Source organism: Oryctolagus cuniculus, chromosome 7 (assembly GCF_964237555.1).
Source record: "Oryctolagus cuniculus chromosome 7, mOryCun1.1, whole genome shotgun sequence".
Taxonomy (NCBI): domain Eukaryota; kingdom Metazoa; phylum Chordata; class Mammalia; order Lagomorpha; family Leporidae; genus Oryctolagus; species Oryctolagus cuniculus.
Window position 1 is genome coordinate 69,356,613 of NC_091438.1, and position 26,228 is coordinate 69,382,840.

The 26,228-nt window shown below is 39.0% G+C and overlaps 1 protein-coding gene across 3 annotated transcripts in view; it reads right to left on the bottom strand.

Moving 5' to 3' along the window:
- Positions 1–1,067: 1,067 nt before the first annotated feature.
- Positions 1,068–26,228, bottom strand: part of SLC30A7 (solute carrier family 30 member 7) — a 96,094-nt gene continuing 70,933 nt past the window's right edge. For 2 of the 3 annotated variants that reach the window (XM_070077969.1, XM_008264812.4), the window contains 2 exons: positions 21,829–21,978; positions 1,068–7,169 (listed from right to left, as the gene is read on the bottom strand). In XM_070077969.1, coding sequence (XP_069934070.1) covers positions 7,122–7,169; positions 21,829–21,978 — 198 coding nt within the window. In that variant the 3' untranslated portion in view covers positions 1,068–7,121. Of the gene's footprint in view, positions 7,170–14,832; positions 14,925–21,828; positions 21,979–26,228 lie in introns of all 3 variants that reach the window. The other variant, XR_011390547.1, reaches the window with a different exon arrangement.

The window sequence follows — 26,228 nt, forward strand, 5'->3', positions numbered from 1 at the left end:
TTCTGTAAGGAATTCTGACAGAAATAGGTAGTTAAGAAATTTGAATGGGGAAGATAAATTTAGTTCCTGTTAACTCTGAGATGCTGGTAGTTTAGCCATGGAAGTGACCAAAGGTAAGCCACCAAGCGTCTTTAAAACAACTTACAGAAAATGGGCAAGCATGAAGCTGTGGTATTAGGAGCTATGGGAGAGGAAAGGAAGAAGCATTTGTTGACTAGATGAGGCACTTGACAGCAGACACGCTGAGGACAGAGTCCTTTTAGTGGCAGAGATGCACAGTAAAGAAGGAGCTGCTTTGGTAAGAAACCTTTGGAAGGTGGGATGAGTGGAGTCTGCAGTTTTGTGAAAAGAAGTTATTTTTCAACAATTAAACTTTTTTTTTTTTTATTTTCACTTTATTTGAAAGGCAGAGAGACAGAACTTCCATTCACTGGCTCACTCCCTAAATAGGACAGCAAGGGCTGGGACAGGCTGAAGCCTGGAGCCTGTAATTCCATCCAGGTCTCCCAAGTGGGTAGTAGGAATACAAGTACTTGAGCCATCATCTGCTGCCTCCCAGAGTGTGCATTAGCAGGAAGCTGGATCAGAAGTAGACAAGTTGGGACTCAACTCAGACACAGATAAAGGATGCAAATGTCCCAAACAGTGATTTAACCACTATGCCAAATGCCCTCCCCGAAATAAGTTATTTTAAAGAGGAATTGCTTCTGACTGAGTAGAAGGAAAATGGAGGTTCATGTCAGATACTTTTGGTCTTCATTTCTTATGAGGTCATCCATAGAGAGTGAGGTGAGAAGACAGCAATTTGGGTTAACAGAAATGTCTGGAAGTAAATATTTTGAGACATGTTCATGAGGAAAATTATAAATAAGAGCCACAATGGGACTCTTCACAATGTGAAGACATTCCAGCCTCCTAATTTAGTTTTTGTTCTAATGAGTTCTGCTGTTTTTTATCTCTGAAAATTATTCTTTCCCTTTCATTCCTTAAGTCTTCTAGAATCTATTCTGATAGTGGGTCAGTTCAGTTTTCTTTTCAGTCCATCAAACTGATAGACACAATTCAGGTAAAGATTTTTAAACAAATTTTATTGAAAGAATTTTGACACAATTTTTGATTCTTTTAAAATACATCTGAAGTTAAACAAAATGTGGATGTGTTCAAGTAGAAAACGTGAAATATACATTATATAGATTTCTTGTATTGCACTTAGGCAAATCATAATTGCTTGCTTTAGCATATGTAAACCAAATTACAACACAGACTTTGAAATCTGACATTCCAATCTAGCCTTGTATTCAAACATTTTTAGAAATGTTTTGATGCCACAATCTTCACCAGAGAAATCAAACCCAAATACAGTCATGGCCATGCGTTTAAAAACCATTAAAGTCAGGGAGGTAAAGTGTTTTAGGAGTGTTCAGAATATAATAAGGGATTTGGCAATTTATCATTCACAGTATTTCTAATATATATATATATAAGACCCATTTTGTTCACTTATCCACTCACAAAAGTTGGGGGAAAATACCACTTGGGAAAATGTATCTCTGAGTTTGTGGCTAACAGGGAAAACAATGGAATTGTATGGCAGACTATTGACAGGATGTATCTAGCTCAGGATAGAATCTGCACTGTAACAGGGAAAACAATGGAATTGTATGGCAGACTATTGACAGGATGTATCTAGCTCAGGATAGAATCTGCACTGAGATGAACTGATGTACATTATATGATGCATCAGATTCAAATTTAAAATTTAAAACATCTATTTTTTACTGGTAAAAGGTGGGAACTCTAGAGTGAAAGCAACAATGCAAATAAAAATAATTGAAAAAATATAAAGCTGCTAAAATTTATAGAAGGGAAAAGGAAAAAAGTAAACATTGTAGGAATATTTGAATCACTTAATGAACTCATGTTTTACTGTTTTTATAGAAGCACCTTCAAAAAATTACCTCTGAAGGAAATCTGATGACAACACATTAGAGACAAATGAAATAGAAGACCTCTACAGGATAAGTAGTGGAAATATTGCAGTTTTACAAAAGAACCAAGTAGACAGTGTGGTTCCTGGTTTGGCTACACAAATATAAAAATTCAAGTGGCCCAGGTTCTACCGTCCCTGTTCTGCCAAATTCCTATCCAGCACTATGCAAAATGCATAACATCTCTGAACTTCACTGTTTGTGTAGTAAAAACAGTTAGCAGCTCACAGGGCTACTGGGAAAAAAGAACAGCCAAAGTGAATATAAACTGATATGCTTGTGCAAAAAACGCCAAATAGTTGCTGAGATGTCCTCAGCTACAGGTTTCACCTGTCCCTAACCCTTAACTTTTATATCTACTACTGTCTATAATATTTATTCACTAGCTAACCAAGCACTTACTGAGTATGTAACTGTAAATCTATGCTAACTGTGGGGATAATGAGATGTACAAGACAAAGATCATTTAGAAACTTTCCACACCATGACCAAAATTACAAATATTAAATTTTCAAAGCTGTGGCAGGAGTTCAAAGTTAAACATTAATTTTAAGCATCAGTTATACTATCTGAAACACATTTCTTCCTTTTGAAAAGGTATGTATGAAATGTGATGTTCAAAGCCTACTCATCCCTCTCCTGCAGTGCAAAACTCTTGGGAAAAAACAGGTCCCTAATAAACTGAGGTAAGGTCTCTTGTGAGAGTTGTTTTTCTGCTCATACTGGCACAGAGGGCCTTAGCCTCTGTGTCACTTCCTTAAGCAGCTTACTCTGAGTGCCAATAAAAGGCCTGATTTTTTTTTCTAGTGGTCTTAATAAAAGTACTTAACATAGTTCTGAAGTATTTTTTTATCCAGCAGTTTTAGACCAATGCCAAAGTTAGGAATAAGCACAACAGAACACTGAAAGAAGGATTCAGTCTAAACAATGTAGAGTAAGTGTTCCCAATATCAGTTCTGTCAAAAATCAGTGTTCACTGGATTTTTAGGTGTCTATTTAGATGTGTTACAGTTTCTTGAATTTTAAAAACATACATAAAAAATAGTTGTCAGAGAAAGTACTGGCACTTCCCCAGGCAAGTCATGTATATTCTCTCAAAACAGCTTCATCATCTATAAAATGGGGATATTATGAGAATTAGAAGCGAGAACGTATATTTGACAGTGCTTGGTCAGTCATAATTAAATAATGCAAGATTATTTCTTTATAGAAATGTGGAAAATAAATGAAATAACATGAGAAAGGCCCTACTAAATGTCTGGCACATAAGTATGAATAAAGGTGATTCCATATCCTTGTTTTCTGTATAATTTGCAGATTAGGAAGTGGTTAAATATAAAATAAAGATACTTTTGTCAAAAAAGATTCCTATCCTTTGACTTTTAAGAAGTATACTCCTCTGCTCCTTTTCTGTAAATACTCTTTAATACAGAATTTTTCATTGCATTTGAGTCTGTCTTGATTCTATGATAGAGATCTGAGTCAGTAAGCCTTTGGGGATCATGTATTGAAATAAGCTCTGAATGTTTTACACAGAATAAATTTCCTGTTTTTATTTTTTTAAATCATCATCTTGTGCATTAAAATAACTTTTTTCAAAGATGATGACTTCTGTAAAATGGAAAAAAAATGTTTAACTTTTCCTAAGACCAGGCTTTAATGATAAATTGGAAGTAGTAGGTTAGCATTTGGAATTCTGATAAGACTTTAGAATTTTACCCCACTGACAAGATTTGTTCTGTACAATATTTAATGCACAATTCTGCATGACTATCAGAGTTTTTAAAATACAAAAAGCTGACAATTGAATAAAAAGCAAAGTGGCAAGACTGAAATGATATGACCCCTGAATTAGCCAGTTTTAAAAAAAAATACAAAGTTAATATAAACAAAATTTAAAAACTAAGCAACTCTTGAATTGGATTTAGCCTCCAGCATTTAACAAAAAGGTTCACTTACAAATTAGAGGTATCCATTGAGTAGATGTCATCTTTTTTTAAAAGGATAGGTTTCACATGAGTGAAAAAGTAAAAAGTAGAAAAATTAATCAGAGTGAAGAATACTATGGAAATAATATTCTAAGCCTCATAATTATATACTAAAAAATGACAAACACTATTTATAAAGTGCCTTAATGTATCAAAAGTGGAGGTCAGATATCCCTTTTTGCAAATGGCATTTAATCACATAATCTCTAGAAAGGCAGATTTTACACTAAGGGACAGTACAATATAGCACTCTCGACTTGGAGTCAGAAGGTCTGAATTCTAGTGTTGGCTTTGCCACTAATTATCTCTATGATCTTGAATAAATGACAGATCTCTGTGCTTCACTTTTCTCATCTGAAAAATCAGAGGTAGAACTAGATCGCTTCTAACAACAGTCCTTGCTTAGATGTAAAATTCTACTTAAATTCCAACATTATATAACAGGATACTACCAAATGAATAGTATTTGTAAAAACTGATTATTGTATGGTGGATAAAAACATTACAGAACTCTTATCAGCTGCATTTTGAGTTAATGATTTGGCTGCTTTACAAAGGTACACAAAAGTCACAGTACTTTGGTTACAGATAAATAAATATGTGTAGGCTTTGAAGAATGCTGAAACCTTCTAGATACAAGGGATATCATGATGCCAATGACATATGTTACCCCCCTTTCCTTATACCTCCACTGCAGAAAAATGGTATGATGAAAGCATGATGAACAATGCCCTACAGGTAAAATAGATACTGTCCTTTACAAAAATGAGCAGGTAATCAGCAAAATGAGACAGTTATGCATATATTAAGCCCTTCATCTTGAATTTTTTGGGCTGCACATATAGGCATTTAATTAAAGCATAAATGTTCATGTGAACCTATGAAATTATCATAACTTGGCAACCTCTTGGAACAAGTGCAAATTGGTTTCATATGAGTTTAACATGCTATATACTCTATGCCTTATCAGAAAAAAATACTCATGCATTGCTCTATTAAGAGCACAAATAGAGTGGGTATATTCATTTTGACAAAAACTCAGAATGAAAGGCTCAGTTAAAGGGAGAATTAGATCTTCAGATGATATACTGGTAAAAATTACAGACCAGTACAGTTATCTCCCTACATGAAATATCAATACTGTTATACATGTAATTAGCTTTAAAGGCACATATCCAAAATTGCTGCCTTCATTTAGGTCTATCATTTTCTAGAATATGCCAAACCCAAGGAAATTCTTGTTTTTTGGACTTTGTTGGTGGCATTGCAAACTTCCAGAAAAAGCAGTACCTTTATCAGGACATTTCTTTTAGTGTTTTTCATCCTAAAAGATTTCAACAATTGTTTCAGTCAGATATACCCTACTGTAGGAATTCCTACTTCTAGAACTGCCAGGCAGTAAGCAAACATGTTTTGAAAACTACTACTTTATCTGTAAAAAGATTTTTGACCAAAAGACAGTTCTTGGCAATCTGCAGCAGTTTAGAAAAGCATGAAGAAAATGGTCCAATTTTACTATTCAGTCATATGCTGTGGGCCACAACAGGGGAAAGAATAACTTCAAGAGTGACAAAATCAGCTGTGATTCCTGCCACTGCAATAAAAAAGTGCTTATTATTGATTTATACTATTAACAATCATTTCCACCCTGCAGTGTTTTTTTCCCCCAACAATTTCAATTTTTTTTAAAGTTAAAAGGGAATATACATTGTGATAAAAAGAAGTACAATGGAAAAATGTTTATCCAGATCAATATTTCTTCATAAAAACACAGAATACTTAAATAGAGTGTTCAAGCACTTGTCATCTCAAATTGTATTTTTATTTCTCAAATACACAAGAACCTAGAAAATAAACTTATTTATTATTGACTTCTAAGATACCTATGTTAGGAAGAGTTTTCTACATCACCACATTGGCTCCGTACCTTTAAGAGTTTAAACTCAATCAAATGCTGCTATAGGATTCCTGAAAGCAATTGTATTTGTGCAAAGCTTAAACAGGAAAGCAAGTCATGTAACTTGGCATCTGAAGAATGAAAAAGCAAAAGAACACTATCACAGCTATTTCTTCCTTTAGTGTACATTGCTTTTTCTTTTCATGAATAAAATACATAAAAATGGCAAGGAGAGATATAGGAAAGTTTGTCATACACACAGTAGTTTTTACAGAAATTTGGAATTTAGCAGCTGCTTTGCGTCAAAACAACTTTCTGTATAACAGATGTATTTGCAAAGTTTTGCAAACATAGTCCACAAAGCAATTTAATATGATAATTGAGTTGGTTTAAAAAGCAAAATAAAACCTTTTATTTTTTGATGAGATAAAACAAAAAGGAAACTTTTCATATATCTAAGCCTATGTTGGAAGTACACAAAAGATAATCTGTATACATTGCTAACAAGAGTCTTACTTTGTAAAGATTACAGAATGTCCATTAAAAAAAAAGATACGTGACCTTTGATGGTACAATTATATGCTGGCAAACATTTTGTGATACAAAGGCACTTTGAAAACCCAATATGGTTTGGTTCATAAGTTTGCGAGGAACAAACAATTTTACAAACATATGATTATACTGAAGAACGTCAACAACTGTGACATTACATACAAAACATTTCTTTTTTTTCTTTTGTTTTTTTTTTTCTACTAACACTGGTTTTGTGGGAATGAAAGCAGTGGTTTCCAGCAGCTTCAGTAAAGACATTCCAGATGATTGGAGGCCCACAATCTGAATTTCTTACTGACTGGGGTGAGGGAATGGGGATGAAGATATTCAACATGAAACAAAACAGCAGAAAAATTTAAAAAAAAAGGGAAAGCAAGGAAGGAATTAAAAAAAAAAAAGAAAGAAAAAAACCACTGACACAAAAACCAACACTCTGGAACAAAAGCAGAAATCAAAATGGTTTACAATGGGAGGGCACAAAAGACAAGACCAAAAGTCCGGGAAATATCCTCTTACTTGTCATCCCTTAGCTGTGAACTCCCTGTAGAACATGAACAGCTGATACTACCTGGTCTACTTGGTGCTGGGGAGCTGTAGTGATGCTTTCTCTATTTTAAGAAGCTGGGTACAATGTTTTAAATTGTACAGTACCAGAAAAATTTGGTCCAAAAGAAAAGTGTAAAATAATTTCATTCATTACATGGCTGCAAAGTCAATCTGTACATAAAGCTGTCTCACTCCAACCTGAAAAGTTAAAAAAGAAAAAAAAATTAGAAAATCAAACAAACCAGTAACAGACTACATCTTACAGACGAGTGGGGGAAAATACCTGTATTAAATTTATTTTTAATTTAAAAATTTTAATTTTCATTTTATTTGAAAGAAACATATTCCATCTACTGGTTCACTCCCCAAATGCCCACAAGAGCCAAAGTCAATCTGGGTCTCTGATGCAGATTGCAAGTACTGACTCCTAGGATGCACATTTGTAGGAAGCTGGATAACAAATGGAGAAAAGCAAGGACTAGAACAGGCACTTTGATATGGGCTGCGGGTACATCCCAAGTGTAGACTTAACCACTGTGCCAAATGCCTGCCCCAAAACTCTCTTAAAAAAAGGTTTATTTATTTGAAAAAGCAATGGGAGTGGAAGGGTGGGAAAAGATAAAAGAGACAGAAAGAGAGAATATTAATCTTCTATACTCTCCAAAAGTCCACAACAGTCATGTAGTCATGTCTGAGCCAGGCTGAAAGCAGGAGCCAGAAACTCCATCCTGGTCTCCCAAATGGGTGGCAAGGGCCCAAGAACTTGGGCCATGTTCCTGTCTTCTCAGGTGCACTAGCAGGAGCTGAACTGAAAGAAGAGTAGCCAGAATTCAACCAGCACTGGGTTATGGGACAGCAATGTCATAAACCATGGCTTAATCTGCTGTATCACAATGCTAGCTCCCAAATTCACTTAAATATATATATTTTATTTGAAAGCCAGAGTTGCAGAGACAGGGAGGCAGAGACAGAAAGAGCTTCCATCCACTGATTCACACCCCAAATGGCCACAATGGCTGGAGCTGTGCCAATCTGAAGCCAGGAGCCAGGAGTTTCTTCCAAATCTCCTATGTGGGTGCAAGGACCCAGTAGTTGGGCCATCTTCCTACTGCTTTCCCAGGCACATTAGCATGGAGCTGGATCAGAAGTGTAGCAGCTGGGACTCAAACTGGTGCCCATATGGGATGCTGGTGATGCAGGCAGCAGCTTTACCCATTACACCACAATGCCGGCCCTCAAACTCACTTTTTAAAAAAAAGAACCAACAGTTCTTCTTTCTGCCTCAGGTAAATAATTCCTTTTTAAAATCATAAATCACTAGAAAATTATTTCATAAATAAATATATTTATAAATTACAGAAGACAGTCTTAATTTATCACTACAAAAAAATGTTATGCTACTGGTCACTTCTAAGTGACATTTAGAAAAGTGGGGTGACCCATCTACCATTATTATAGAGGATACCCTAGTTTTTGAATGGTTGGGTACTAATTAACAATATAAATCAATTCCATCTAAATCCTCCCATGATAAATGATAAATGATTAGCAAATACTCCAAGAAGTGTAATCATGTATTGGTTACTTAATTATTTTACACTCTAATTCCTGTCTTCAATTTTGAATATAAACACGTTCCACAGGAATACTGCTCTCTAAATTGTCCCCATCTCTTCTATATTATCAGTTTGCCCCTCTCAAAATGGATCATTTCTATTAGCATGCAAACACACAAAGATTTTTTCTATCTGAAAAAAATCTTGGCCCTACATTCCCTTTTGGTTATAGTCCCAATCTCTTCTTTACAGAAAACGTCCTCAAAAGTGTTATCTACATTTTCTGTCTCAATGCATATTTTCTTTTCTTTTGAGCTTGTTTCCAACCTTCTGCTTCCCACCAATTTCCCCAAACCATCAGTCACCTCTCCAAGTTGCTTATACCAGTACTTAATTTTCAATCTGCACCTTACTGCTTAACCTCTTAGCAAGAATGTGGATGATTACTTCCTCCTACTAAATATCTTGTCACCTCTTAGCTTTCAGAGACTATTCAATGATTGTGCTTTTATCTCACAGCTCAATCTGACATATCCAAAGGCCCATCCTCCTGTCTTTTCCTACACTTGTTACCTAAATGACCTCATTTAGTATCATCCATATGCTTATACTTCAAATTTCTATTTCTAGGCTGGAATATACCACATACTTTACATTTCTGCTTAGATATCTGCAACCAAACTGAATTCCATCCCTCCCTCTCCAAACTGTTTATCCTATAGTCTTCTTCAACTCAATTCCATCCTTAATATTGATCCAGTTAAAGACCTTTTCTCCTGTCACCCCAGTATTCAGTCCATTTTCAAAACCTGTTGGTCTTATCTCCAAATCCAGAATCTGACCACTTCACATCATCTCTACTGTTCTCAGCCAGTCCTAGCCACTATCACTTCCTGTCTATAGATTTTCTTTTTTTTTTTTTTTTTATAATAGCTTGATCTGCCTTGTCATACCCCTGCTTTGCCTTCCACTGGTCTATTCCTAAAACAGCAATCAGACTGACATCACTTTCTCCTTCAAACCCTGTAACAGTTTTTCTTCCTTAGTCCTTACAAGCTCAGATTGCTTACAGTGGTTAACACAGACACAGCATGGTCTGGCCCCTCAATACCTTTCCCTTGGTTCACTCTGCCACACTGGCCCTTCTGCCTGAAGATGTTCATCAAGATATCCACATGACATACCACTCCCTCTGTTGTCACAATCTATTCAGACAACAGTGAGGCCTTACCCTGAGCACTCTGTAAAATGCATTCAACTCTTCCAACCAATTCCAGACAGTTCTGTTCTCTAGGAATTCAATAGTGAACAAAACAGATAAACCAAAAATCCTATCTCACCACCACCACCCCCAACTCTAGCCCCCTTTCTCTGCCTTTCAAATAAAACAAGTAAATAATTGCCCAAAAAATCCACAAAAACCAAAAAACATGCCCTCACATAGTTTATACTGCTGAAGGCTATGTGGAAGGGGAGATGATAAATAAGTAATTACAGCATGTCAGATTTTAAAATCCAAGAATAGTTTTTCATAATACCAATTTTTCATGAACTTTTTGGAGACCTTTATGTATGCATGGAAACTTTTCTGCACCAAAGCAAACTTGCATTTAATTTCATTTCTATGAACTTTTTGCCATTTTGTTGTTATATACTCTAAGACAAAAAAGCTTGGTTCAAGAGCAGGTATACACCTCCACATTCCCAATCTCCCTAGTCTGCTCTCCCTGCCCTTTCTTTCCTTATGATAGAAAACTTACTCACTAAGTTTATAATTTATCTCCCACTATAACATTCTCTCTGCAAGATAAAGGATTTTGACTGTTTTTTTTTTTCACTGCCGACTATCAGAACCACAAGTAGTAAGCAGCACACAATAAATGATCAGTGAGTATTTGTTGGATGAGCTGAAATTCTACTAATTTCCTTCTTTCAATCAAAAATGACTTTTGTAATTAAAGGAAATTCATAATAAGCCCTTCCTTGGCTGCACTTTAGAATAAAAGGTAAACTGTACTATTTAATAGGAAGGAGAAAGCTGGACTGGATGTTAAAAAATCTGTAACACTACTTTCTTATATATTTATGGACTCCTCAGAACACTGTTTTCTAGTTTGGCTTTATTCTGGCATTCAGGTAGGAGGGCTCTGCACTTAGGAATGTTGACAGGAGCTGATTGAGTGGAATGAAAAGCTGGAGAGATCTTAGAAGCTTGCCATCAGAGAGAACAAAGTGTATAGTCAGCTTTTTGCCCCACTTGGAATAACAAAAACAAAAGCCCTCCTGTACTAGGTTAAGGCTATCTTTTATCAAATTTGCAGAGACTACTACATTTAATAGTACCCTCCCCTTCCTTAAGTGGCTTGTGGCTGAAAAAGGAGATAACTTTGTATGGTCTTCAAGAGCAAATTAAAACCCAATCTCAGTTTTTCTCATTTTCAAAGTCTTGATTTATACCAACTCTATGTATCTCACAGAATTGCTATTCATTCATCCAATATTTAACAAATAGATCCTGGAGGATCATATGTGAATGTATGAGAAAAGATTTTAAATGCTATAAAAACTATCACAAATTATGACTGATTACAATTGTATGATTTGATTTACTGAATCCAGATGACCCCTGAAATAACTGTGCTGAGGAACTCTCTTGCAGAATTCTTATATATCTAACCTTAAGAGAAAATAAAACTATTGTCCAAATAGGCAGTTTTAATGCTTCTCTCAACACAACTGTTAATGAAAGTAAAATGGGTAAAATAAATTAGGCTCCTTTTTATTGTCTGCCATTTTCCCTACCCCTGGTCTTAAAAAAGGGAAGATGATAATAAGAAATGAAGTAGCCCAAGGCAATAAAAAAGAAAGAAGAAAAACAAAGAGGCTAGGTAAATTATCTTTGCATAATCATGAGTTAATTACTCAAGCTGATATCCTTCCCCTGAGGGACTACAGCTTTCCACAAAAGCTCATCTAACAGTGAAAAAAAAAAAAATATTTTGCTTCATCCATGTGTCCCAATAGCACCAACTTCCAGTTTTCCAGCTTTTCCATTTCCTTCTTTCAATTTCCTTCAAAGTAGAGAGAAACATGGACTTTTCAAAGAATTCTAGGATGAATGCCAAGGAGGTTTTCTGCAGTTGACTCATGCCCCAGTGACATGGCACCTACTCCTGCACAGCATAGTAATGCTCAACTCCTTTAAGCATTCTACCACGAGAATAAAACCTCACTGGGTGTCCTGAGAATCATGTGCAAACCACTCAGTCAACACTTTTTTAAACAAGAAAGACAGCTAGCTATTTTGAATACTTACATGTTCCTAAGAAAAGAAATGTTAACCTGATGACACAAGCTTAGACTTTTTTCCACAAATACTCAATGTTGTGGAAAAGAGAACAGATCAAAGTTAGAAAAATAAATACCAATAGAAAATTACTGATGTGTTTGTACTCTTTACCAATCAGAAACTACAGAAAATTTCTACATTTTTTTTAAAAAAGATTTATTTTATTTATTTATTTGAAAAAGTTTTATATATATATATATATATAGAGAGAGAGAGAGAGAGAGAGAAAGTCTTCCATCTCCTGGTTCACTCCCCAAAGGGCTACAACAATCAGAGCTGAGCGGATCTGAAGGGAGGAGCAAGGAGCTTCTCCCCGTGGATGCAGGGGCCCAAGGGCTTGGTTCATCCTCTGCTGCTTTCCCAGGCACATCAGCAAGGAGCTGGATTGGAAGTGGAACAGCTGGGGCTCAAACCGGCACCCATGTGAGATGCCGGTGCTACAGCCTGGGACTTCAACCCACTGAGCCACATCGCTGGCCCTTCTACATTACTTTTCGAATGAAAATACAAGTGTAATATTAACCATTATCTCTTTTAAAGTTAAGTCATCTTACTCATCAATTTGCAGCCTGAATCATAGCAAATCAAGGAATGAATGTGACTACATTTCAAGTTGAGAGTAACTTAGGTCCGAGTTTCTTTTGTCTTGTGAGGACCAACTGACTTGTTAAGTATATATCCCAGAGCCTAGCACATGGTGGGCTCTCCATAAATGCTAGCAGCTTCAGCTATTATTATTTCCATCAACATCAACCTACAAATGAACACTTAAACCATACAGATTAATTAAAAATAGCAAACCGAGGGGGTGTGTTTGCTGTCACATCCTCTGGCTATTTACTCCAACCTCCTCAGGAAGATGGGTTCTGGTGGACTTCAAGTATATACATGAATAAAGATAATGGAAAGATGGATAAAGAAAAATTAAAGAGTGGGTAAGCCAAACCAACATCTAAATAAGTTAAAGCACCCTACAAAGAAGAAAAAAATGGAAACAGTGGGGAAATGTGATTCAGCTGTAAAAGGGTAGATACTCTCTCCTACTCTCTGCCTTCACCCTTGAGCAGGGTTGGATTACAAGTCTTCCCTCAGAGACAGGAAGGGATTATGAACCCAGGAGAGTACTGGAGGTGGAAGGGCTCTGAAACTTGGAGCACTCCCATTTGGGTGTGTGAGGTTTTTGAGTTCCTTCCTGAGTACCAATATTAACTTCTATTTTAAGGCCAGAGGATAGGACACAAAGAGTTGAAGCAGGAAGCCGGGGACTTAGCACCTGAGAAGGCATACCACAGTTGTAATGCGTGTTATCCTTGACAGTCTTTTATGCTGTGTGGAACTGAGGAGGATAATCAACTTCAAGCATATTGTAGATTTTTCTTTTACTACATTCTAGATTTTTTCTTCAAACATATTCTAGAATTTCTCTTTTATGTGTTTTCTTCTAACAATATTATGTCAAACAGGAATATGAAAAATTTTACAGACAGTAATAATTTTAAAGTATGTTACAAGAATGAATTAATGGATATTGGCTAATTTACAACAAAACTAAAATGCTAAACAGCTTTTCTAATCCAATATCACACTTCCTTTTGTTACTCATATAGTACACACAAAAGAGAAACTTCATTTCATCAATTCCTAAATAATTCAGTTTCTTAAAAATTAGGACAAAGAGGGGCAGTCATTGTGGTGCAGTAAGTTAAGCCAGTGCTTGGATCAATGGTATCCCACTGAGCACCTAGGATCCAGTCCCACCTCCACTTCTGATCTGGGTCTCTGCTAAGATACACCCTGGGATGCAGTATATTCTGGCTCAAGTACTTAGGTTTTTCCATGTGGGAGACTTGGATGGAGTTCCCAGTTTCATTCTGGCTTCAGCTTTGCCTGGTCCAGCCCTGGATGTTGTAGATATTTGATAACTAAACCAGCATAGATGGAAGATCTCTGTCTTTCTCTGTGTCACTCTGCCTTTCAAAGAAATAACAGTAAATAAACATTTTAAAAAATTACAGCAAGAAGAGGATTTTTCTGGGCCAGCAGAAAACTTCATAATTTGAAAACTGGACTATCATGTAACTATTAATCCCGAGGGAATCAAGTACAACAGTGAGTTCTAGTAATTCACTTATATTAATCTATATTCATACATGGCAAGCCATTTTATTTAGCAGTTAGAGATTATCTGATAATTTGACAAAATGAGATGAAAAAGGACAATGCTTAATACACAGTTCTAAAATAGTCACAAATCTAGTTTCATAAGCAAATTAGAAAATTATAATAAACTTTTGATGATGTTGGTCTTTTCAATTTATTCTTATATAAATTTTAACAAATAGATTTTAAAGAAAAACTATGAGTTAAATTCTAATTTAAGGTGAGTTGTAAAAATGATACCTAAAAATGTAATAAACTGCGCCAGCGCCGCAGCTCACTAGGCTAATCCTCCGCCTTGTGGCGCCGGCACACCAGGCTCTAGTCCCGGTCGGGGCACCGGATTCTGTCCCGGTTGTCCCTCTTCCAGTCCAGCTCTCTGCTGTGGCCCGGGAGTGCAGTGGAGGATGGCCCAAGTGCTTGGGCCCTGCACCCTGTGGGAGACCAGGAGAAGCACCTGGCTCCTGCCTTCGGATCAGCGCGGTGCGCCGGCCACAGCGCGCCGGCCGCAGCAGCCATTGGAGGGTGAACCAACGGCAAAGGAAGACCTTTCTCTCTGTCTCTCTCTCTCTCACTGTCCACTCTGCCTGTCAAAAAAATAAAAAAATAAAAAATAAAAAAATAAAATTGGCATTACCTCAGCTGATAAAAAAAACTTAAAAATATTCTTCAGGACTTAGAATATTCAAACTTCAACTGCAGTTTGTAAAACCAAAGAAACAGTTGAACAAACTCTCAAATTCAGCCACTTTATAATACAAAATTTCAAAAGTTACCAAAAGACCCTTCTTCAACCTACTTCAGTTATAGGCAGGCACTGTGCACAGATACATGCACTGAAAATCTTGCATGCTTCATCATGGAAGTCAAAATGTCACAGACTTATAGCATCTGTTAAGAAAGAGACCTAGTTGTTATCCTAATTACATAAATTATTTTATTAATATATTTCCAAAGGAATCTATCCATATATTTTTCTTTTTTAGAGGAGACTATATAATTTACTGTTAACATCCTGAATTTAACTTAACTACATTTTATGTTCCATTGCCCATGTGTGAAGATATGATGTCATTATGGAAGACAATATGGAGATTCCTCTGAAATTGGAAAACAGATCTATGATGTGACCCATCCATCCCACGCCAGGGAATCTACTCAAAGGAAATGAAATCAACGTATGAAAGTTATCTGTATCCCCATGTTTACTACAGCTCAATTCATAATAGCTAAGATATGGAATCAACTCCAAGGTCCATCAACTGATGAATCAATAAAGAAAACATGGTTGGGGCCGGCGCTGTGGCATAGCCAGTAAAGCTGCTGCATGCAGTGCCAACATCCCATATGGATGCCGGTTTGAGTCCTGGTTGTTCCACTTCTGATCCAGATCTCTGCTATGGCCTGGGAAACTAGTAGAGGATGGCCCCTGCAACCATGTGGGAGACCTGGAAGATGCTCCTGGCTCCTGGTTTCAGATCCGCTCAGCTCCAGCTGTTGTGGCCATGTTGGGAGTGTACTAAGTGTACTAGTGGATGGAAGACCTCACTCTCTCTGCCTCTGCCTCTCTGTAACTCTGCCTTTCAAATAAATAAATCTTTTAAAAAAGAAAACATGTTATATATACAAGATGGAACACTAATCAGCTGCAAAAAAAAAAAAAGAAAAAGAAAAGAAAAGAAATTGGAGGGCCAGCACTGTGGTGTAGAAAGCTAAGCCTCTACCTGCAGTGCTGGCATTCCATTTGGGCACAGGTTCCAATCCCAGGTGCTTCATTTCCCATCCATCTCCCTGCTAATGTGTCTGGGAAAGTAGAAGACAGCCCAAGTCCGTGAGCCCTTGCACCCATGTCGGAGAACTGAGAGAAGCTCCTGGCTTTGGTCTGGCCTAGCCCTGGCTGTTGTGGCCATTTGGGGAGTGAACCAACAGATGGAAGATCTCTCTTTGTCTCTCCTTCTCTCTTGTGTGTCTGTGCCTTTGAAATAAATAAATAAATCTTAAAAAAAAAAAAAAAAAGAATGAAATCCTTTTGCAACTGGCAACCACTGTTTAATGAAAAAAGCCAGTCCCAAAAAGACAAGTATCAGATGATTTTCCTGATTTGTGGCAATATAGAGGAGAAAAAAAATAATGTATATGAGCAAAATTGACATTTTGAGATTTGATTTACAGCCCTTGTCTATACTCTTGAGGAACAGTGGTTTTTGTACTTACAACTTGTTGAATTCCTTATTTAGTAGAGGGTTAAACTTGTGATTATAAAATAAACTGAAAGCATGTCATTGTAAAAATTAAAAGAAAAAATGCGAAAGGAAGGAGGTGGGGGGGGGGGGGTTGGGAAATATCACTATGCTCCTAAATCTGTATACATGAAATACATGAAGTTTGTTCACCTTATATAAATAAAAAACCTGGCCCAGGGGTACCCCAGACCTGAAGTGAGGGAAGGGAAGCCCTGCTCCCAGCAGGTAAACCACGGGGAGGCGCAGATGCACAGCTGACATCTGAAGGGCCAGCCTCTCACCTGTGCTTGTAGGACACCGTCAGTGGTTGGGGACTTTCTCTCCCCAGGTTTAGCCCAGAACAGCCAATATTCTCCAGAGGATACAGAGTCAGAGGGAGGGGAGGGGCTGTTCCCCGAGCACACCCTGCTCCACACTTAGCTCCATGGACAAAAGCTGGGTTGAAGATTTTTGTGGGCCAAGGGACCAGCATGGCCTCTGAGCCCAGGAGGGCCACAGACAGGGGCTCACAGGGGCCCGCCCCATCCACCTGCCAGCGGCCCCATCAGTTCCTGTGTTGGGGGCTGCTGCTGACTCCACTGCCCCCTTCCAGACCCTGCCCTCTGCAGGCTCTGTCTGCCCTGTTCAGCCGCTGCCTCCTGGGTTCTGGGGATCCATGGTGTGCTCCATGGGAGTGGAGCTCAGTCCCAAAGTGTGGCTGGCTAGGCCCTAGCCGTGTGTCCTGCGGCCCCTCTGCAGCCACATCACTTGTGGAGGGGGCTTAGGCCCACAGAGAAGAGGGATATCCCCAGATGGAGGTGAGGGCAGCAGGGCTGCTGCTGGCTGGGGCGGGAGCAAGGGGGTTGAGGGTCTAAAGGTGAGAAGGTGCAGGGCTGACCCCGTTCTGTGCCACAGGATCCTCACATGAGTTAGGGAACCAGTTCACAGAACTGTCGCTAGGAAAGGAGGGATACTGAGCCCTGTGGTGTCCACACTCACTGTTGGGAGCACCAGGGCCTGGAGTTTGTGCCATGGCCCCCATTGTGGAGGACGCTGGGAGCAGAGCCTGCATTGGCACCTAGGGGTCCCTCCTGTGCCACCCAGAAGCTGCTCCAGTTGGAGGCTCCCCAAGAAAGTCACATCCCACCCCCAGGTAGAAATCTCCACATGGCCATGTCTATGTGTCTAGGACTTTATAACCTCAGTGCTCCCTAGTCTCAGGACCCCTGCTGGCCGCCTACCAAGCTCTTCCTTGGCCTCATCTGCCTGGCTATGTCCACTCACAACCGGATCACTAAGCAGGACCACAGAGGGCTACACCTGGGCCTGGATCTGGACCTGGGAGCCGGCAGCTGCCCAGAGGGCTCTCTATGTCCACTTGGGCCTGGGACCACTGGTCCCTCTAATGTGTATGGGGCCTGAGGCTTGCTCACCACCTTCTCTTCCCAGTGGGCTGGCCCCATCCTGCTCTTGGAGTGGGAAGGGCACCTCCCTTCAGGACCAGTTGTGTCCGTGGCAGTGGTGGGAAGGGCTCAAGAAGACACCCAAGGAGGTTTCGGGGAATTCCTGCGCAGGGGACAGGGGCTCTGAGTAACTGAATCCTCCCAAACCTGCTGGGGTCCCAAGCTCTCCCACGCTTGATGACGTTGCCCTTCTGTGCTCTGCCTCTTGTGGCTGGAACCTCCTTCCCTCCACAGCTGCTGTGACTACCACTGGCCCTACCGGTCTGGAGCTGTAAATCCTGGGCCTCTCTTGCCCTCCTCAGGGCCCTCTCCCACCAGAGGCCTTGGACTGGGAGCCCATGTGTATGCACGTGTACCCAGGTATCTCCCCTCCGGCCTGTCTGTATAGGCACATCACAGCTTCTCCACCCTGGGCCAGGTTTCAGGTTCTGCACTAAGGAGGTCTGTCAGATATGCAGAAACAGCAATGAAGCTGGACAGCATGAACATGTCCCATTAAACTCTTAATAAAGGAAATCACCCATACCCCTTAAACTGCAGCGGCCTAGAATCTTTATGAAGCATGTTAGGATGTAACCCAATTGAAAACTGCAGTATCAGCACATCTTATCACAATTTGAAATTATATCATCATCCTCTTTTCTTATTAAAAAGATGAAACCTTAAAAAAGTTCAAAAAATTTTCAAACAAAAAAAAGAAAGGGAGGGGAGGGAGGGAGGAGGGAGGGAAGGGAGGTAGGAGGAAGGGAGGAAGGGAGAGAGAGAGAGAAAGAAGTGTTAGTAAAATGGTGCCGTATTATCTGGGGTGCCATCTCAAGCCCCATATGCTATCATAGGTTCTGGCCCATCACCATCTTGTACAATAAGCTTTGATCCTAAGCCCAGCCTAGCTTACTAGAAGTCAGGTGTCCAAATGGCCCAAACACAGGGGCCAGCTCCACCCCCACCCTAACATGATTCACTGCTCCCACTTCTTCACCTTTGAAAAGCTATGTTAAGACCTATTCTAGTATAGGCTGCTATTCTCTTGTGCATGGGGAGGCAGCAGGTCGGGTTTCCCCTATCCGATAATAAACCTTCTCCCTTACTCCAGTGCTTGGTGTGTTTTGTGGTGGCCTTTCAGATGCCTTTTCAGACCAGGATCTCCTGTCAAAATTGCTCTCCTCTCAGGGATGTGAGCTGCTTCAGGATCCTGGACTTCTACAACCACAAAACTCACCCCTGGACCTCCTTCTTCGCCACCAAATGTTCTGCGATCTCCATCCACACAGTGGCCCTCCAAAATTCTGATATAAAAGCAGGGAACAGGGAATTCTCTCAAAGTGACCTTTACCACGGGTTGTGGTTCCACTCTACTTCGTCTCAAAGTCCTGATACCAGGCACCACAACCTCCTATAGGCTTTATGCCTCCCAGGGGCATTATGCCTTTCCACAGGCTTTGTGTCTTTTACAGGCTTTGGGCCTTGGGTAACAGTGGGTGCAGGTGATGACCTGACCTTCTGCTCTGCCCCTTACTTTCCTCATCAGACTGCTGCCATGATACTGGGGATGCCGGCTATCCGCCAGTCTGATCCCACTGGTCACTATGGGAACTTTCACATCCTGTGTTCCATCCGATTCTCCTCTTGGTTGTCTTCTAAATAATTTAGTTCCTCTCAAATTGGTCCCAGATCTCAAGCACGCATTGCCTCATCTTTCTTTGTAATCAGGCATGGCCCATGTATGATCTTGACAACCAATCCAAATGGCCGCTTAACAGCATGTTTGACCCCGACATTATTCAAGATCTTTACCACTTCTGTGAACATTCAGGAAAGTGGAAGGAAACTCCTTCTATCTAAGCCATCTCCTATCTCCATTCTAAACCTTCTCTTTATACCTCATGTTCTCCAACTTAGGTTTCCCCCACTCAACAATAAACCTTCTCCTTTACCTTGGTGTTTGGTGTGTTTCGTGGTGACCTTTCAAGAGACAGCAGAGGGGAGGAAAGAAGGGAGAGAGAGTGATGGGGGTGGGGGGCAGGCAAACATGCACAATGTGATAGGTATCATAGGACAAAGTAATTCTGCCCAGAAAAATGTTAAAGGTTCTACAGAGAAAACAACCATGGAACTGGACCTTTAAATTAGAGTAGGATTTTTGTCCTACGTAGAAAAGTGCAATGTTTGATGGGTTTGGAGTATAAAGGACATGGCAACGAAAGACTTGAGAAATTAACTGGGTCATGTCAGAAAGTTTGGACTTTATCTTGGTGACCACATCAAGTTTTAATTTTTCAACTTTTTATTTTTAAAATATTTAAAGCCAAAGGATAATACAATACCAATGTACTCATCACCTATATTCAATTATCATTAACATTTTGCCACATTTGCTTTATTCCTCCACATATTTATCTGTAATTTTTCTTTTTGCCAAAATATTTGAAAATTAGTTAGACATTCTTATTCTTTAGCATTAAATCCCTTGGGATATTAATTCATAAGAATAAGAACATTCTTCTATAATCACAATGCCATATCGCATCTAAGAAATTAACACTTACATAATTATATCCAAATTTTTTTAATTACTCATTAATTTTGTGGCTTTTTTTCTCCCAATTCAAGATCCAAACAAGGATCATATATTACATTTAATTATCAAGTTTCCTTACATTTAGAATTATCCTCCACCTATTTTTTCCTTACATGACATAGACATATTTTAAGAATCTAGGCTAACAGTCTTATAGAAGTTGTCAGGTTGTTTGCTCATGATTAGGTTCAAGCTAAACATATTTGCTAGGAACAACACACAAATTACATCCTAAACTTCCTATGGCATCTCAGAATGTCAGTTTTCAATCACAGGTTTTTAAAGCATAGAAACAGATTCTCCATTAGATCTATGTGTTAGATAATTCTGGCAGCAGTATCAATGTCTAGGTTTTTCTTTACCAAATGTTTCTGGAAAACTAGACCAATAAAAGAATTTGTGTATTTTCTTTAGATGCTATTGACATGATTTTGTTTTTCCAATATATACATAATACCATAACAATCACCTTGATTATCAGTCATACAACCCATTAACTCAGAGCCACACAAGCAGTTAACTGTTATAAAATCTGGTTGCAGACCCTACACTGACTAATTGATGATTCTAAATAAACTCAGGTTGAGTAGTCCTAACCTGAAAATCCAAAATTCGTAACACTTTAGAATTTGGATTTTTCAGATTACAAATGCTCAAGTTGTAAAGTCTACGGAAATTTGCCAGAATTTTAAAAAATTCTTAAGTTCTGGTCCTAAATATCCTTTCACTTAAAAGATATTCAACCTATATCAAGAAAAACTCAACAGCATATTAAATTATTAACATTCACAGATAATAACTATGACTTTGATAACAAAAAACTTAATAGTCTGCTTTTAGCTAATGTCCCAACAAAGTAGTATTCTTATTTCAAATGCTATTTTAGAATTCTTGGTTTCAAGGGCTGGTACTATGGCAAAGAAGGCCAAGTCTCTGCTTGTAGTGCCAGCATCCCATATGGGAGCCAGTTTGAATCTTGGCTGCTCTATTTTCCATCCAGCTCCCTGCTAATGTGCCTGGGAAAGCAGTGGAGGATGGCCCAAGAGCTTAGGCCGCTAAACCCGTGTGGGAGACCAGGAAGAAGCTCCTGACTCCTGGCTTCAGCCTGGCTCAGTCCTGGCCACTGTGGCCATTTGGGGAATGAACCAACAGATGAAAGATCTTTCTCTCTCTCTCATCTTCTCTCTCTGTTATCTCTGCCTTTCAAATAAATAAATAAATCTTTAAAAAAAATTCTTGGTTTCAAACAGCATCTAACATGTCTTATGGGAATGAGCAATAAAAGGGAATCCACTCTTTCTTGAAGGAAATCAAATCAGCACAACAAGGAGCAAATTGGAAATATCTTCCTTAAGAATATGAATTAAAATGAAAATCTCTCAAATTTTATTCTGTGTTAAAAAAAGTAGTTTTATGCTTACTTCATAGTTCAGTAGCACATGTACTTAATATTCTAAATAGCAGACACTTTGAAAACTAGTAGATATAATGAAATTTAAGACACTTAAAAAAAGTTAGCAATAAAGCCATACCTGAGTGAAAATGTTATGTGTTTGGCTTAAAATCCACCTGGCATCAGCATCAGGTGCTACTACTAATTTCAAGGTCCCAACATAGACATCAGAACATAAAGTCCAGAAGTGCTGTTCTTGTAAACTGTAAACGCCTTGTAACTGCTGCACCTGAAAAACAAATGGCAGATATTAACATCATGCTCTAGTTAAGTGCCCCTCAACACTGAAATTATTATACAATTTATCAGTAAATATGGACTCTACCAATTTCTTTGACAATAACTTACAGGGACCTGCATTTCTTATGCTTCCTCCTCCTTTTATATCCCTTTTCATCAGCTTCCTCACCTCCTTGGCATTCTTTCAAAAGCAAAGCACACTGTTCTCTCAGAATTCTTGGCTATTGTCCTCAGCCTGGAGTATTGTTCCTCCTCAGATTTCTACAGGATCCACTTTGTTTGGGTCTTTACTGAAGTCATCTTAGTAAGCCCTTCTCTTGCTACCCTATCTGAAATTACAATGCTTTCATTTCTGCATTGCCTGCTTAGTTTTATTTTTTGGCTTAAAACATATATAGTTTTAGATAACTGATATACAGTTTCTTGACTCTCTCCTGCAGAACTTAAGCTCAGTAAAGTCAGGAACTTTGTTTTGTATCTTCGGCAATTGAGACAGTCTGGCCCAAGTAAGTGCTCAGTAAATAATATATTAAATGTATAAAAATACAGTTTTGAAAATCTAGACAACATAGATACATTTAACGAAATTCAGAAAATGTTCTAAGAAAAAAGTGAAAGTGAAAGTGAAAGAACCACTAAAAATTGAAGTGACAAAAAAAGCTGTTTTTCAGAAAACCCTCAGCCCTAGGGAGCAAACTGTCAAGGAACAGACAACCTCTGTCTTAGTTTTTGGAGAAAACAGAAAAGAGCTGCTATTTTATATTGGTAAGAAAGAACTTTGACCTCCAAATTGAATAAAGTTAAGAAATCACAAACCAATTATCTTATGAATTAAAATTACATGCAATAGTGCATTAAAAAAAAGGAACAGATCATGTCTGAGGTTCAGTTTATCTCAAAATGGAAAGAAAGGTTTAACATCAGAAAGTCTGTTAATGTTATTCTTCAATTTATAAAGAAGAAAAATCACAAATCATTTTAAAAGAGGTATTAAAATTATTTAATAAAGCTCAACATCTATTTGTTACTAGATAAAAATGATTAGAAGGAAGCTTCCTTAATAAAGGCCATCACCCTGCAGTTTATTGTGAAAAAAAAAATAACATACATACATACATAGATACATATATATACATATATAGATAGATAGAGAGAGAGAGAGAAATAGAGACATGTATTTAATAAACTGTCCCTTTCTCCTGCACCATTACAGTAACTGGTTCTACCTTAAAATCATAACCACGAAGCTTGAATGGGCAACACTTTGCTTTCAATAACTCAAAAGACCTTTCTATATTTTTTCTTTTTTCCCACTAGCCTTCTAATCTCTCTGCATGATTACACAGCCTTATGAATTGAGAGAAAACAGAAATACATAGAAAATCCCTTACTGTTTCACCAAATCTACCAGTTAACTGTTAGATATGTCAGCACTTTGTGTCTTCCCTCAAGGGATATAGTATCCCTGCTCCTATCTACAATTAATCCATCCATTTTGCTTTGGGCTTTATTCTTCTTTCACCTTCTCAAGAACTTCATTCCTTAATAATCTCTTTTACTACTATATCAACAAATTCTTTCTCTATGTTGGATTGTTCCTATCAGTAATCACATGCTGTTGAACTGTGCTGTGCAATACAAAAATCACTGGATACATGTATTTATTTAAACGAATGAAAACTAGGGCAGGCTTTGTGGTGCAGTGGGTTAAGCAACATTTGGGATGCCTGCTTCCCATACAGGACCACCAGTTAGAGTCCTCCCTCCTCCACTTCCAATCCAGCTTTCTGCTAATGCATCTGAGATGACAGCAGATGGTGGCCTAAGCGCTTGGGTTCCTGCCTCCATGTGGGAGACCCAAATGAAGTTCCTGGCTCCTGGCTTTAGCATGCCTTAGCCCTGGCTAAGCCCTGGCTGTTGCAGAGATTTGGGGAGTGAACCAGTGGGTAGAAAAATCTTTCTCTTTTTCTCTATCTTTCCCTCTCTGTCATTCTACCTTTCAAATATAAGGATAACTTAAAAAAAAGGGGGGGGTGAAAACTAAAGCAAGTTTAAAAAAAATCCAGGGTTTGCCTATTCAATAGTGCAGATTTTAGTATATTTACATGCATTATCTTGGGAATGTTCAATGTGATAAAACTGTTCTAAAATATCCTATTTTAAAAGCAAATACTCTCAAAATTTCATCCAAATCCAAGCTATCAACTCATTTTTCTGCTACCTTTAACAATAATATTATTGAAAGGAGTTATTAGTAGCCACTATCTCTACTTCCCCAATTTATTTTCTCCTTTATCTACTCAAATCATGATCTTCCCGCCATTTGCCACTGAAACAGCTCTTATTAAGGACAGTAATGATGTTCATGATGCCAGTCAACAATCATTTGTTTGCTCTTACCTTACTTGACCTACACAGAATTATTCAGCACAGTTGATCAATTTCTACTTCAATTCTGTAACACTACCATCTTTTAGTTTCCAGCTCCCTTACTAATCACTCCCCTTCTTGATTTTCCCAACCATGATCCAAGTCTAGAGCTAAGAGAATAAAACTATAATCTCTCCTCTTACAGTCTTAATGTTTTATTTTATTTTTTTTTTACAGGCAGAGTGGATAGTGAGAGAGAGAGACAGAGAGAAAGGTCTTCCTTTTGCCGTTGGTTCACCCTCCAATGGCCGCCGCGGCTGGCGTGCTGCGGCCTGCACACCGCGCTGATCCGAAGGCAGGAGCCAGGTGCTTCTCCTGGTCTCCCATGGGGTGCAGAGCCCAAGCACTTGGGCCATCCTCCAGTGCACTCCCGGGCCACAGCAGAGAGCTGGCCTGGAAGAGGGGCAACCGGGACAGAATCCGGCGCCCCGACTGGGAATAGAACCCGGTGTGCCGGCGCCGCTAAGTGGAGGATTAGCCTATTGAGCCGCGGCGCTGGCCAGTCTTAATGTTTTAGATGTTACTCCTATGTCCTTTAATTTCCAGATCTTCATATCCAGCTATTTAACAAACATGTCCCCTAGAAATACAATAGGCATTTAAATTTTAACATATCAAAATAAAATTCAATTGGGGGTGCCATTTTCCATCCTCAAACCTCTACCACCCCAGCCTCAATCTACCTAGTATCTACCAAGTTGTGAGTCAATACATCTTTTTCTCTGTTAATATAATTCACCTCCACAACCATCCCAAATGTACTTTTTTTTTAAAGGGTCTGTTCCTGAACACGTGCTCGCTCGCTCTCTCTCTCTCTCTCTCTCTCTCTTTTTTTTTTTTTTTTTTTGACAGGCAGAGTGGACAGTGAGAGAGGGAGAGACAGAGAGAAAGGTATTCCTTTTTGCCGTTGGTTCACCCTTCAATGGCCGCTGCGGCCGGCGCGCTACGGCTGGCGCATCGTGCTGATCAGAAGCCAGGAGCCAGGTGCTTCTCCTGGTCCCATGCAGGTGCAGGGCCCAAGCACTAGGGCCATCCTCCACTGCACTCCCAGACCAGAGCTTGCCTGGAAGAGGGGCAACCGGGACAGAACCCGGTGCCCCGACCGGGACTAGAACCTGGTGTGCCGGCACCGCAAGGCAGAGGATTAGCCTAGTGAGCCGGGGCACCGGCCCCAAATGTACTTTTTAAAAAAGACTTATTTATTAATTTATTTGAATGGCAGAGTTACAGAGAGGCAGAGGCAGAGAGAGAAGTTTTCCATCCACTGGTTCACTCCCCCAAATGGCTGCAACAGCTGGAGCTGTGCCGATCCAAAGCCAGGAACCAGGAGCTACTTCCAGGTCTCCCACATGCGTGCAGGGGCCTAGGCACTTGGGCCATTTTCCACTGCTTTCCCAGCCCATAGCAGAGATCTGGATTGGAAATGGAGCAGCTGGGACTCGAACCAGAGCCTATACGGGTTGCCGAAACTGCAGAAGATGGATTTATCTAAGCCACAGCACTGGCTCCCCCAAAATGTACTTTTATCTCCTTCACACAATGATAGTCTAAGCCACTTTTTTTAATTTAAATGATAAAAGCCTCATGACTAGCTTTCTCAGTATTTATTTTCCCTAGAATTTGTTCTCTATATAACAAGCAGGATAATCTTTTAAAAATATAAGATTTATGATACTTTCAGTACCCTAAAATTCTCAATGTTTCCCACTGAAGTAGAGTTAAATCTCAGCTTCTTATAAGGTATACCCCTACAGGATCTGGTTACTGTCATTCTCCCCAACATTTTAAGTCACTCCTCCTTTTATTTAT